At 41.2% G+C, this 14,663-nt stretch overlaps 1 protein-coding gene across 2 annotated transcripts; it reads right to left on the reverse strand.

The window, feature by feature from the left end:
• Nucleotides 1-1,850: 1,850 nt before the first annotated feature.
• LOC128893323 (four and a half LIM domains protein 2-like) lies at nucleotides 1,851-13,974 on the reverse strand. Of its 2 annotated transcripts, none has more exons than XM_054154206.1 (5): nucleotides 13,771-13,974; nucleotides 12,927-13,186; nucleotides 4,696-4,865; nucleotides 4,435-4,621; nucleotides 1,851-4,085 (listed from the first exon to the last, which is right to left on the reverse strand). In XM_054154206.1, the coding sequence occupies exons 2-5, from the start codon at nucleotides 13,129-13,131 to the stop codon at nucleotides 3,928-3,930; spliced, it is 720 nt and encodes a 239-aa protein (XP_054010181.1). In that variant the 5' UTR covers nucleotides 13,132-13,186; nucleotides 13,771-13,974; the 3' UTR covers nucleotides 1,851-3,927. The 2 variants fall into 2 exon arrangements, with proteins under 2 accessions (XP_054010181.1, XP_054010183.1); XM_054154208.1 differs by having other exon boundaries at nucleotides 12,927-13,211.
• Between the last annotated feature and the right edge of the window lie 689 nt (nucleotides 13,975-14,663).

Here is a 14,663-nt window from a genome sequence, read left to right on the forward strand (position 1 = left end):
TGAAAGGAAGTGGAATCGTTGTCATGGACTGGTTCGACGCATAGGTAGGTAAATCACGAATAAAATAATGGCGTCGTTGAGAGCAGGCGTCGCGCGATGCGCGAGGAAAGTGCGCAGAAGACACCAAGCGGTGACCGTTCTCCACGAACCTCACTGGGACAACGAAGGGGGGATGTGTAATTAAAGAAACGCCCAAAGGGGCGAATTAACGAACCTGCTGTCGGGAGTATTATCATTCGCGATATTAATAAGGCGAATTCACGACCTTGAAGATACATATCGCGAGCTCGCGGGGGCATGAAGCCCGTAACAGTTACCTCCAGACAAATTCCAGCGCCGCGTACGTTTTCGTTCCGGACGCGAGGGGAGCTGTCGTCGCTTAATTAAAAACTCTGGCAAATCGAGTGGCTCGTCACGCCAATTAACTTTACACCGGAACCAGCCAAGACGACCGGGAGAGTGCTCGGAAAAATTAACGGACACTGCAGTGAAGGAATTAGTTTTCTATAAGGAACGCGATAGTTAATTGTTTCGCGATGCAACACGTTGCCAGTCGCTTTGTATAAAAAGTAACGAACAGAGACTTTTATTAGAGCTTTGGACACGCTAGAATTTATGATGTTTGGTTGCTACAAGTCCTCAGGGATCAGTGACACCGATGGTGCCGTCGACACTGCTCCTAGAACGACCTTCGACTACACGGACGACCTTGGTGTCACGCGACGGGAAATGTGGGAACTACAGGAAATGAAATATGAAGAAATATGTATCTCTCATAAAGACTGTATAAGGAGATCCAACTCCATACGAAAACTGTTATCAAAATCCCGAGCTTTAAGTTATGAATATTTCTACCACTCGCGGCGCTAGTGCGCACAGACTACGATATATATATATACATATGTCATATGTGTATGTATTATCGTATGTATATAATATATAATAATTATATATATGTGATAATACATATACATATGACATATATATATCGTAGTCTGTGCGTACTAGCGCCGCATATGGACGAAAGGGTTTTTGGTAACACTTCTACACTACACAGTTGGAACTTCTTATACAGTCTTCATGGTATCTGTATAATGCTTGAGCCAGAATAGAATATCCCAGTGTGTAAAGAAGATGCGGGATCTTTTATTGATGAACCTCTGGCGGACCTAAGACGAAACGTTGTTGGTGCTTCCCTTTTCCTGGTTTCTTCACTGTTTTATCCTCCAGCTCCGCTGATAGATGCTGGCTACGAGCACCTGTAGATAGTGCAGACACCTGTGATAACGCAGATACCTATCGAGGTAGATAATACAGATCTTGTAGCTACAATAGGAAATGAATATTACAGACGGTTTGTTAGGTTTGAAGCATGAAGACTGTATAAGGAGATCCAACTCCATACGAAAGTTACTAGAAAACTGTTACCAAAATCTCGAACTTTAAGTTATGAATGTTTCTACCACTCGCGGCGCTAATGCGCACAGCTACGATATATATGTCATATGTGTATGTATTATCATATATATATATATAACTCCAAGCTCGGGATTTTGATGACACTTCTACACTACACAGTTGGAACTTCTTATACAGTCTTCATGGTTTGAAGAGAATTTATTATGAATGGATAGACGAGTTGAGAACGTATATCGTAAACTCATTCGCGGAGTACAGGTACTGCCATCAAACTTCTAAAAGGGGAACCATTTCTTTACGAACTTGAACGATCTACCGTCTATAGCGCTACTTGTATTACGGTAGTCTGTCCATGAAGAGCATATACCACTTCCTTCATTGATTTCACTGATCGTAGAAACTAATAGGGGGTTAATCGCTCGGAGAACACATTGTAAATAATTACATTTATTTATTTATCAATTTCACAGTATAACAGTGTATACGATACGCTGAATATAGAATAATCTCTGCTCTTTATCGTTTACTAATTAAGGCGATTAGTATGTGAGTGATCGGTAAGAACATACATTATATAGCACGTGTAATTTATTGGTCATCACGATCCTTTGTTGTTCGCGCGTCGAACGTTTCTCTTCTATATATTTTTTTTTATTTTTTAAACCATTTTCGAATGTATTTTTTTGTTGTTCTTTCGTCTCTATAGAGGTCCACGCTACCGTTTGTTCGCCCGTTCGCTTGCACGCTATTTCTTTCTCGCGTCGACGATGTGTAATAAAGTTCTAATAGGTACAATGGACCAAAGCACAATTCTCTATCGAACTACTAGCCCGTCAACGACAGAACGAAACGTGTTTCGTCGTTCCATCGCTACGAGCGCTAGTAGTACGACAAGTTACTGTCCTTCGGTCCAGTTTACCGATGTAACGATAATTATTTTGTAAGAAGTTAGTTACCACCTATGTACTCGTGCGGATAAGGCCACAATTAGTGTTTTCCGCGTGTGCGTGCCCGCACACTCGTCCCGTTGATGCGTGTCGTGAGTGCGTGTGATTATTCGTGTTTCTTTTAATACTATTATTTCTCTAGACAGAGAAAACAGTAGCGATCGAGGGAGAAGGTCGATCGTCCCTGTCGTAAACCATCTTGGTTGGCGCACGAGCACATGCGTTAATTTTTTGGCTCGGGTGCAGAGACCAGCTTTCGTTGGAGGGCAGAGGAAGGTACGGAGTTGAAGGTGCTTGGACCCGAAAAATCCGAATCCCTAGGTCTAGATGTCAGGATTGTTTTGGTCCTCGAGGGTCTCGGTCCTAGGTTTTAAGGATCAGGTTGAAGGATTCAGAGTTTAAGCTTGACGAACTAGGTCTCTTAACGTGGTACCTAGGTCTTCCTTGGTCGTAGGCGAGTTTTAGAACCCCCACGCGATCCTGCACGCGAGCCATCTTGGGATTCCACCGTTTCGTTACATTCTCGGTGTTCGCACGAGTCTTACTGTACAGTGTCGCTTAGCGAAGGGGTGCGTCGGCGTGTCTGTGTGTGTGTATGACATGTCCACGTGTGAGTGTGTGTGTGAGTGTCGGTCTATTCGCGTGAGTTTTAAGTTAAATAAAAATAACATTATTTACGGTACGTATATCAAATTTAGTTTTCGATAAGAATATATATATTTATATATGTATATATATATATAGGATTCATCTTCATTTTCCTTGCGTTAATCGCGATCGTTCCTCTCCCCTAGCTCGTCGCGAGTAAGCGAAAAGAAAATAATAATAATAATAATAATAAAACAATAACGTTAATAACAATTCACGACGGTACGCGGCTTCGTTCTTTTCTAATCAACACAATGTAACGACTCCCGACGATAGTAATTACGTTTAAGGCGGTTTTATTCACGGACTCTTCAAGGCATTGTTCGTTTCGTCCCTACGTTAGCGGCTCGTCTCGATTTTCAACGAGAATCGAGCGACGGAGAGATTGAAAAATCACAAACGACTACGGCCTCTAAAACTACGAAGCTGAGAAGCGATCCCCAAAGACTCGACCTCGATGAACGAAGAGCGATCGGGGCTCGCTTCTCGAGGCACGATCGACACGAAGAGATCGTCCCAGACGGGTGTATTTTTTTCCGCGGTTCTAGATGGGAATCACCGTGTCTCCCAGCTATGGGTATACAGAGAGACGTATATTATATATTTCCTGAAAATATACTCGAGGAGTGGGTAAAGACACGGTGATCCCCATCGGCGCCGGATTCCTGAAATCGCCGTCGAACGACAGCTTCCAATCAAATATTGTTCGCGATTAAACTCGATCGTTTATGTTAATATTTTTTGTTTCTGTTTAAGGAACGGAGTCTTCTCGTTCCAAAGGGGGAGGAATCGTCAGCGGGGGGAGGATGGCCTGTCCGCGTCGAACTGTGGGACCAGTGGATCTTCGTTGGTTCGGTTCTCTCCACCCTTCTTCCACCTTTTCTTCGTTTGTTCGATATCGTTGCTCGACGCCTTACATCAGCTTCATCTTGGCGCACTCGGGGCAGATGATGTCCTCGTTGTCGGTGATGAAGCCACGGCCGACTAGCGAAGTCTTGCAGCCCGCGCAGATGAAGCAGTCGTTGTGCCAATGCCTGTCCTCGAAAGAGATGAAGCGAGTGCCGCCAATGCCTGAAGTAGAAACAATTCCTCCATTTAGTTTATGCCGAGGGATCTTTTTAGCTGGTTAAACCCACGGATTATTCTCTCGAGACGTTCGAAGGCACATGTGGCCAAACGTTGACGAGCGTTCGCCAACGTTAGAGCACATGTGGTTTTGTTGGAAGTTCTCTAATAGTCGCGTATAAACCGGAGGGCCGAGGTATTCAAAATCACAAGTGCTTGAACGTTGGCGAACGTTGGCACACGCCCGAAACACATGTGCTCTCGAAGGAAACCTTGTATGAAAACCTTCTAATGGAACGGTGCGCACTGAATAGATCTCTTTCACGCGTAAACATTGAAATAAAGAATTGCTCACCGGTGATCGGTTTGGAGCAGGCGGTGCATCTCTTGGCGAACAGCTCCCCGAAGCAGTCGGCGCAGTACGGCTTGTCATCGCGCGAAGTGAATCGTTGTCCAGCAAGGGAATTGTTGCAGTTGCTGCAGGTGAAGCAGTCTCTGTGCCACGGCTCGTTCTTGTACGTCACGCCACCGCTAGTGATGATCTGCGACAACGAAACCTCTTGATCTCCTCCCGACAAACAATCGCTACGATATCCAAGGAAAGGAGCTGACGTACCTTGTTGCACTTGACGCACCGAGTGGCGAACTTGTCCTCGTAGCATCCTGCACAGTAGATCTCCTGTTCCCGCGGAATGAAGCTCTTCGTTCCGATCGGATTCTTGCACACCACGCAGCAGAAACACTTCTCGTGCCACTGTCTGGTCTTGTACTCCATCTTCTTCGTACCTGAAACGGGATAAACGAACCGTAGAATGATAATCACTTGTTGGTATGCGAGCATATGTGCTCGAACGTTCGGGCGCATTAGGTCGAAATGCTTCAGGTCGAACTGCTTCAGGTCCAAGTTCTCTAATAGCGTATGGATTTAAGAATTATGGCTTGAAGGACTCCTTCTAACCTTCCTCCTATTGTCAAATTCACCCTTAGAAGCGTGATTTTCCAAATTAAATTTTAAATCAATGTATTTATTATTTGAACAATTTCGACAACTGACGTTTACTTTTTTAACTTTTGTTCAAAAGAACATTATGCATTGTACAGTTCGATTTAAAAGTCCGGTATCAAATTTGAAACTCAGGGCATTTGAGGGTTAATTTTTCGATGCGATTTATAACCTGTCCTATTTCTTTATTTTTTTAGAAAGGAGCCTTTAGGTTTGTGGGCACTTGAACTCCCCCGTTTTAAACAAATTATTTATCCAATACCCCACGCTGAACACCCCTAATTCTGGTCTAATTCTAGGGTCTGAAGGGGTGGAATATTTTATCACGGTCTAGACGCTTTCCACGGAAAGGTGGCCCACATGTTCTCCTCGAGGGATGCATTTAGACTTCGAAACGATTGCGTGCGGCGCCATCGACGAACTATAATCTGCTCGCGTGCGTCTGTTCCTACATCCGCCTTGCACCAGTTAATTCGCAGGGGATGTATTTCCCAGGAGCCCATTCGAACCCTCTTTCCGGAAAGAGCCATCTTCTTGTACAAGAATTCGTCGAAAATAATTCTTCCAAGATCGTTCGATCGACGTCGAGAAAATAGCGTTCGGTTCTTCGTGCATCGACATTCGTTCGACTTTCGACGTGTGAGCGTCGTGTTTGTTCAACGAACGGCCTAGAAAGTTCATACACAGGTGCAAAAAGTTGCGGAAAACCGGAAGATCGCCTACGAAGATAGGTGTCATCTCCTGCTGCTTTAAAAGTTTCGTCCACGGGACTTTCTAGTCACGGTCGCTAAACAACCTACATACAGCGGGTGTAGAAAGTATTCGTACACCGATCAATTTCCAAAAAAACTGTTAAATTGTAATTCATTAACTTATTTTTTATAAACAATGACATTCTACATATCCTCGGAAATCTCTAGAATCGATAGGTTACAAAAAAAAAAATAGCTATTTATGTAAGTTGCGAAATTAACAAGAAAAGAACTATTAATCGATAGAAATGTTGAAGCAATAAGTATTCGCACAACTGTTTAATTTTTAAAACTTGATTAAAAAGAAAAAGAAATTTACATTAATTTATAAGTATACAATACTTCTTTCGTGGGATTTCCTTTTGATTTCATAATTATTTTGACTCTTCTAAGCATTAAATTAACTAAATTATTAGGTATTCAAAGTGGGATCTTATTCAATTCCTCTATTAGAGCCATTTTTAAAAGTACTTTCCTGGAAATTTCATGTTTTCTAATTCGTACGGAGCAATAAACTAATGTGTTTACGTTACGAACTCTGCTGTAAATGGTTCGTCATAAGAATCGTACAAGTACTAATTGCTCCTATACTTTTACCTATTTTTCGCTTTTACTACATCTATTGTAGAGATTTCTGAGAATATGTAGGATATCGTATTGTAGAAAACTACAATTTCACACAAAAGTTTGTTTGGAAATTGATCGGTGTACGAATACATTCTACACCCACTGTACAACGGCTGAGTGCACTCGTTCGAGGGGACCAGTCAACCGTGGACTTCCCTGGCTCCTGACAATTCGCAAGAAAATATTTAGGTATCATCGCGGTGCTTAAAAAAAGATATTACCAACTCTAGACATTTTCGCTCCTACGAATTGCTCCAAAATGAAATCATCTTTCCCAATTAATTCTAAGGGAACGGGTCCAAGTTCGAACTTACCTTTTTACACAATGATTATGCGTATCTTTTAAGATGGTCTTTAGACCAAGAAAATATTTTTATAGTCGCATACAGTCAGTCCTATAAGTATTCGTACCTATATTTATTGAAGAAATTTGTCTAATTGAAATGAATGTTTCGTGATTCCAAATAAATTTGTAATCGTAAATATATACACGTGCGAAGTTTATTCGTGTACATATTTATAATGGAAAATTGATTTGGAAACATGATGCCTGGTATTTAGATCAGACAAATCTCTTCAAAATTTGCGTATTAAAAATGGCTCCAAACGAGGTTAATTAGGGGGCCATCTTTAAAAAAACTGTGGCGCTCTTGAAGCGATTAGAGCTTTGCAAATATAAATATTAAAATTTCCTTAAGGGGGTATTATCGTCTAGAAACTTCAAAAATTCGATTTATTTTATTTTTTTTTGCATTTTATTATCATTTGGGGTTTTGAGAAAGTGCCTCTAAAATATTAATTTGAAATTCGTACAGCTCTCATAGTTACAGAGGCTTAAAGGCTGTTCACCAGTATTAGTGCTAAATGTATAGCAAACTTTAAACGCGTTTTTCTCGAAACGACATTTTTCAAGTCGGGCGCACGTTTTTCTCAAAAACTATTGGACCGAGTGACTTCTGGTTTTACACACATTTCGAGGGCACCATCACCTATGGTCTGAACTAGAATTATACCGATAGCTTGAATATTATACAGGTTTAATTTTCCGGGAAAATTGTCAACTAAAATATGAGAGCAGGGCTATATACAAAGTGTCCCAAAAGTCGGGGAAGAGCCGGAAATGGGAGGTAGCTGAGACAATTCTGAACAACAAGTTTCTTTGCAAAAATGTCGGATGGGGCTTCGTTAAGGAGATATTAAGCGAAAACCCCGACCAATCAGAGCGCGCGTAGACCGTTCGAGTGGCCGTGGTAGCGAAGGCTACGCGCTGGCGGCCGCGCTTGTACGCGAACAAGTGACTCGACGCACGTGCATCGAAGGACATTGACGCTGCCGCCTAGCGCGTAGCCTTCGCTACCGCGGCCGCTCCAACGGTCTACGCGCGCTCTGATTGGTCGGGGTTTTCTCTTAATATCTCCTTAACGAAGCCCCATCCGACATTTTTGCAAAGGAACTTGTTGTTCAGAATTGTCTCAGCTACCCCCCATTTCCGGCTCCTCCCCGACTTTTGGGACACCTTGTATATAGCCCTGCTCTCATATTTTAGTTGACAATTTTCCCGGAAAATTAAACCTTAATTTTCAAACAGCTGCGATTCCGATAAAAAATTTAGTACTTACTTCATTCTAGTTCAGACGATAACTACATTCATATAGACTGAAAAAAAATTTGTTTTTCTGTCTCAGACAGCGCATAACTTGTATAGATTTCAATGAAGTGTTTCATAAAAATTTGTGCTGTTACACACATTTCGAGGGCTTAAACGTGTTTTATTATCCATAAAAAAAACCCTGGAGCTGTAGGTTTGATAGTTCTCGCAAAATTAATTCCTAAAAATTACTGAAAAAACAAACTTCTGAACGATAATACCCCCTTAAGAGATGACTATAGAAAGGGAGAATCCTCGTTCGTGGGCGTCCAAGCATTTCTCTCGCTCGTTAGGCCCTCCTTCTCTCGGTCGTGTGTCAAGGTCGAGACGAATTAACGACTCGCTATTCCGAAAGGTGATCTAATAGGACCCACGGAGGGGGGCAGATGGACTTCCCGAGTCATGGATTCGAACACCTTTTTTCAACTTCAGCTGATCGAGGAAAACACGATTCACTCGAAAATTACCATTTTTGGTATCGCTCGAAGCGAACCGAAAACTAAGATCCACCGCTAACGACGCTACAGACCAGAGCTGTGAAATAATAATTACTTTGGTATTGTTCATTACAATTTGGGCTAATTAATATTGAATTAGAAAGTAGATACTTAAGTAATTCTTGATTACTTTGTTTTTAGTAATTATGCAATACTTTATTTTTAATTACCGAGTAATTCAATTACTTTTTAATAATTAGTTGTAACTACCCAGAAACTAATTAAAAGGTATCTTAGATCTAAAGTAGTTAAAAATACCTCAAAGTAATTATAACTACTTAATTAAAGCCTGAATTAAAACTCCAGAACTTCAAGTAATTGCAGTTACATGGAGAGTAATTGCTAAATGTAACGATTACTGTCTTCCAATTACTTTGAATTACTTTGAATCACTTTTGCGTGCCAAAATCGGTGGCAAAGGTAGTTGAAATTAATTAAAAGTAATTGTAAGACAGTTATCATTACTTGTAACGATTACTGTCCATGTAACTGCAATTATTTGAAAGTAATTAAAAAAGTGATTATAGTTACTTTCTGGCCAATTAGAAGTAATTATTAAAAAGTAATTGAATTACTGGCAGTGGTTAAGTAATTGCATAATATCATTACATTAAAAATAATTACAATTATTTAATTACTTGGTCAAAGTAATCATTACGTAATTGAGTAATTCATTCAGGTAATTAAGAATTCACAACTCTGATACAGACGAAGCTTTAGCGTCGAGAGCAATCGAGAATCGTCGAGATGAGTCGATCGCCAGCTGCCACGAACGTCAATTAACGATCAACGACTTATCATCCTCGACGCGAGCGCGTTGATAAATGAACGACGCACCGTGGCTGCACAATGCCGCTTACCCATCGTGTTCGTAGCAAATTAGCGAGCGGACGAATGAGATTTTCATTCAGATTTCCGAGCGTTCCTTCAATTTCAACACCCACTACTCGTTGGGGGATAACAGTTTTTTTTTTCAATTTCATTGACGTCATCTCAAACTATACAGAATTATGCTTACACACGGGGGCAAGCTTTTCCAAGCTGAAGATGAAAAATCCTTTTGACGACATTGTTCTTTGTATGCAACGATGCAAGTGCACCGTGGATTTATTTTCACGGTGCTGGGGTAATGTTAATGGTGAAAAATTGTCTTATTTTTTGGGTGATGTAGACTAGACTCCTTTTGTGTGTGGAGCATTAGGATAGTTTTATCATTGGAAAGTTTAGAAACACGAAGGTGGTATATCTATATCAAATATATTAAATATATTAAATATATATAGACCCAATTTAGTAAAGAAATAAAATTCTAGGGTAGTCGCAGGCTAAAAAATAAATAAAATTCAAGAGAAGCCTCGCACATTCAAAAAATAAATAAATAAGATTGAAGGGAAGCCAAGTCACCCGAACAAAAAAAAAATAAAATTCAAGAGTAGCCACACCACCACAAAAATAAATAAAATTTAAGAGAAGCCCTGCCACCCCAAAAATAAATAAAATTGAAGGGAAGCCTCATCATCCCAAAAATAAATAAAATTCGAAAGCCTCGCTACCCCGAAAATAAATAGAATCGAAGGTAAACCACGGCATCCAAAAAATGAATAAAATCCAGAAATCGATGGACTTCCCCGAGGCGTGTTTTCGAGTGACCACTGGCAACTCGGTTACAGGGACACTGAGTAGCCTAGATTCCGACGACCCTCGACGAAGAAAGCGATCCGGCGGGCTTTTCGCGTGCTATTCCTCGTGGACCATCGTGTGAGTCAGGAGAGGAGGGCCGTGACGTCAGTTCATCCGAGCAATACCTCCGTATATGTATAAAGTCTGATGGTCCAAGGCCACGTGATGTGGTAATCTCGCGTTATATGCGTCGCCTTAACGCGCCTGGATGCCGAGCGGCCTGATCAGCCGTGAAAAGCCGGCTTACTCGATCCGATTCGTCTTTTAAATCAATTTCTCATAAGTAGTCCAAGCAAGGACGATGCACGACGTTCCGATACGTGCAGGTGATCGAATTGGAATTGCATTCTCTTCTCTTCTCTTGAATTTTATTTATTTTTTCAGTTTCAAGGATCCCAGAATCGAAGATCTCATGGTTTCAAGGATCTCAGAACCCTAGACCTCAAGGTTCAAAGATCTTAGAACCCTAGATCTCAAGGTTTCAAGGATCCCAGAACCCTACACCTCAAGATTTCAAGAATTCTAGAATCCAAGACCTCAAGGTTTCAAGGATCCCAGAACCCTAGACCTCAAGATTTCAAGAATTGTAGAATCCAAGACCTCAAGGTTTCAGGAATTGTAGAATCCAAGACCTCAAGGTTCAAGGATCTTAGAATCCTAGATCTCAAGGTTTCAAGGATCCCAAAACCCTAGACCTCAAGATTTCAAAAATTCTAGAATCCAAGACCTCAAGGTGTCATGAATTCCAGAAGCTAAGACCTCAACATTTTAAGAACTCAAGACTTTAAGGTCTCAAGAACCTCAGACCCCCAAGATCTTAAAATTTCAAGATTTTCAGAACTCAAGACCTCAAGGTTTCAAAAAGTCCAGAACCTAAGAACACCAGGTTTCAACCATTTCAGAGCCCAGAAATAAATCCACGAATGCAAAATTCGAAAAAGCCTTTTACGACAGAGGATAATGCGCCACGAGGAACCTTAAGGATACGGAAAAATAGCAAAATCTATCCTCTCTTATTATTCTCTCCTATATTTGCAATGTAAAACCTGCAAACAGAGCCAGCACGCAGCCAACCGTTAATAACGTCGATACACACACCCCAGGCTACCAGAAACAAGTTGGTTGCCTGAACAGGAAACGTTGTATAATTCTTAAACAATCAATGCCAATGAAGGAGCTTCAAGGATCAAATCCTACTCCTTATCTCAATCGTCCATACGCGCTGCACGTCGATGAAAATTATTCCTGCTGTCGAACAAACTTGGACAACTCGACCACCCATTAGCTGCATAATTCCTCGTTACTATTCAAAGGAAACGAAACACAATAATCGTGTCCTACTACTCACACTGAGTCATTCATATAGAGCGAGTCGATGAGATCGAATCATACAAAACGATCAAATTTTTATTCTTGATATAATGTCATGTTACAAATTCTATTTACGAAATAAGAGGTTAAATTCAAGTATGAATTTGTACAAAAGTGAGAGTTGATTTCTACGCGAGAATTTTATTAAAAGAGTTTCCATCCGAATAAAAATTGCGTCCATCTCGGACTCGAACTATACGTCCCCGTGAACGTTGCGAAACCAAGTATCGGACGCGGGGGCGTCGGAATAAGGTCCCGTTCTCAAAGTTTTCCTAAGGTCGACCATTGGCACGTCGATCGTGGGTCGACGCCGCGTAACCAGCCCGATGATAAACTAGTCGATCGAAGCCGGTACAGCGAGAGAGAAAGGACCATAAGACAGGAGGAAGGAACACGAATGGAACCGCGACCTTATCTGGAAACACGAGCACGGCCGCGCAGCCTCGATTGTCTTCTGTGCACTTGCCTAACGAGCTCGCTAATTGTCCGTGAAATCGCATAAGCTGAGAAACTTCTTTCCAGCTGAACATTGAAAATTAATTCCGATCTTTTAAGACGATTTCGCTTATGACATTCATTCAACTGGTCTCAATGAAGGGGACGAAGAAGTTGCGGTATTTTTGTTAATGAAATACGTCTGTTAATGTGATGGACTATTAGAGGAGTATATAATCCAAAAGTATAAAAATTGTATGCGCAGGAAACTTAAATTCTTGACTTCACATATCCACAAATTCTTGAATTCTCGAATATCTAAGTTGTTAAGTTCTATAAAATTCACTCAACTGGTCTCAATGAATGACAAGCATATAATTAGAAGTATACAAATGTTATAAATAGAAAGCAATTCTTGAATTCTCGAATACCTAAGTTGTTAAGTTCTATAATATTCATTCGACTAGTCGTAATAAAAGGGTATCAACGAGTTTCAGGATTTCTGATAATGAAATACGTCTGTTATAATGATGGACAATTAGACAAGTATATAATCCAAAAGTATAAAAATTGTATGCGCAGGAAACTTAAATTCTTGACTTCACAAATCCACAAATTATTAAATTCTCGAATACCTGAGTTATTAAATTTTATAAAATTCACTCAACTGGTCTCAATGAATGACAAGCATATAATTAGAAGTATAAAAATGGTCTAAATAGAAAGCAATTCTTGAATTCTCGAATACCTAAGTTATTAAATTTCTTAATTCTTGAATTCTCGAGTGCCTAAAGCTTCGAGGCCCTATTACTATAGTTTTCCGTTGAGCTTCACCTGGTTCCGCCTTCTTGGGGTCACCCAAGACGCAGTCCTTCCCCAGGCAGCACCTGAACTTAGGGTCGCCCTCCATGGGGAACATGCTGAATATCGCGACATCCTCGTCCTTCTCTTTCGCCCTTTTTATCCTCTCCTCGCCCACGGTCTTGGTCTGCAGGTGAAGCTTGCTGGACAGCCGCTCGCTCAGCGTGTCTGTGGCCATTTTTCTTTTTTCCGCCCGAGTGTCTCGTCCAAATCTCCACGGAGAATAACGTGCACTGGTAATTTTCACTGTACTTCAGACTAAAGGGAGGTTTTCTCGCTCTCAATTACGCTACACCTCGAATCGATACATGGAATGCAACAATCTGGGTGGCTGACAGATACAGAGGTACCATTTTTTTCCAATGTAAGAGACGATCGATGGAGAACGATGGGTGGATTCGAACATGCATCGAATTTAAAATTATCGAGCCAAGGTAATATTGAATTTATTGAAAATTTAATTTAGGCTCGAGAAATTAAGCCTGCGAGGGATACTTATATTAAAATAAGAGTAGAACGATTCATAAAAGTCGAATAGCAAAGAAAGCTAAATTAATATAAATTCACTGTGTCACAAAGAAACCCTGATACATTTCGTATTGCAATTACTTTGATCTTCGAAAAGGGATACACAAGTATTTCCATCTGACAAAAATTCTCCGAAGCTGCTATCAGTTATTTTCACAGCGTGGCCACCTTCACTGACGATTTTCACGATGGATGAAGAATCATAAACATTTAAAACCAAGGAAAAACGTTTGCTTTCCACGTGTATCGAGTCTCAAAGGGAAATGAATCGAGATGCGAGAGAACCTACGAAAGGTAGTCTGCGAAGTGCACTGTATCACAATGAAAGCACGGCGAAACGCGACAAAATCGAGCAATGGTGCGATTAGCTTGGAGTCTTGGGAGCCACTGAAGCACCGCGACCAGACGTGCTTTCTGGAGTCGGTGTGCAGACCATGGGCACGCGCAACGTGTCTTCCACGACCGCTGATAGAGGCTCGGGCCATTCCACACTCGACCAGAACCACTCTGGATCGTATCCGCGAATATTTATATACTTATGCGTTGCGTCCAGGCTCGAATTGGGATCACAGGTTTCTTCCATAGATTTTCACTATACTTAGAGTGTACGTAGTTTAGAATATTTCGCTCCAATGGACATTGGTTCTCAACAATTTAGTGTTCCTGTCGACCGTCTCGTTATCAATCGATAAGAATTCAATTTTCTCCGCAACGCGGTAGCATATCCTACATTCGTTACGTCACGCGGCACTCGGGTGATTATCGTGCAAGTGATTAGCATCCAGAAATCGCCAACGTACACGATTCCTCGAGGCTTCTTTGTGTCAACGTGTAAACGTCGCAAAAAGTTGTCCCACAATTAAAAAATGAATAATGCATTTCTGATTCATCGGCCAACGTTAGAGAGAAGTCTAAACAAATCACGTCGGATGACACGTGCCCGATAACTGACGTATTCCATTTGCATTCTCATTTTTTTTTCGAAGTAAAGGAGGTAACAGAGGAGGTCGAGAGGTGATTCGGAGTAAAACGAGTTGGGGAAGGGGGGGAGGGGAGGAAATGCGAGATGTGGAGGAGGTATAGATGGTGATAACGCTAAGGAATGAGAACGGTAAAGAGCAGCTGATAGGGAGGAAGAGGAAGGAGGAAGTAAACAAAATTAGGATGGAAGAGCTCCATATT

The sequence above is a fragment of the Hylaeus anthracinus genome, unplaced genomic scaffold, assembly GCF_026225885.1.
Source record: "Hylaeus anthracinus isolate JK02 unplaced genomic scaffold, UHH_iyHylAnth1.0_haploid 27341, whole genome shotgun sequence".
Classification (NCBI taxonomy): Eukaryota; Metazoa; Arthropoda; class Insecta; order Hymenoptera; family Colletidae; genus Hylaeus; species Hylaeus anthracinus.

What these genes read in the sequence shown, in the direction of transcription:
- LOC128893323 (XM_054154206.1), bottom strand. Translation starts at nt 13,131, where the DNA reads ATGGCCACAGACACGCTGAGCGAGCGGCTGTCCAGCAAGCTTCACCTG. An exon ending in CCCCAAGAAGGCGGAACCAG is followed by an intron (nt 4,866 to 12,926) that starts GTGAAGCTCAAC and finishes ATCCCGTTTCAG; the next exon opens with GTACGAAGAAGATGGAGTAC. An exon ending in GGTGCGTCAAGTGCAACAAG is followed by an intron (nt 4,622 to 4,695) that starts GTACGTCAGCTC and finishes TCGTTGTCGCAG; the next exon opens with ATCATCACTAGCGGTGGCGT.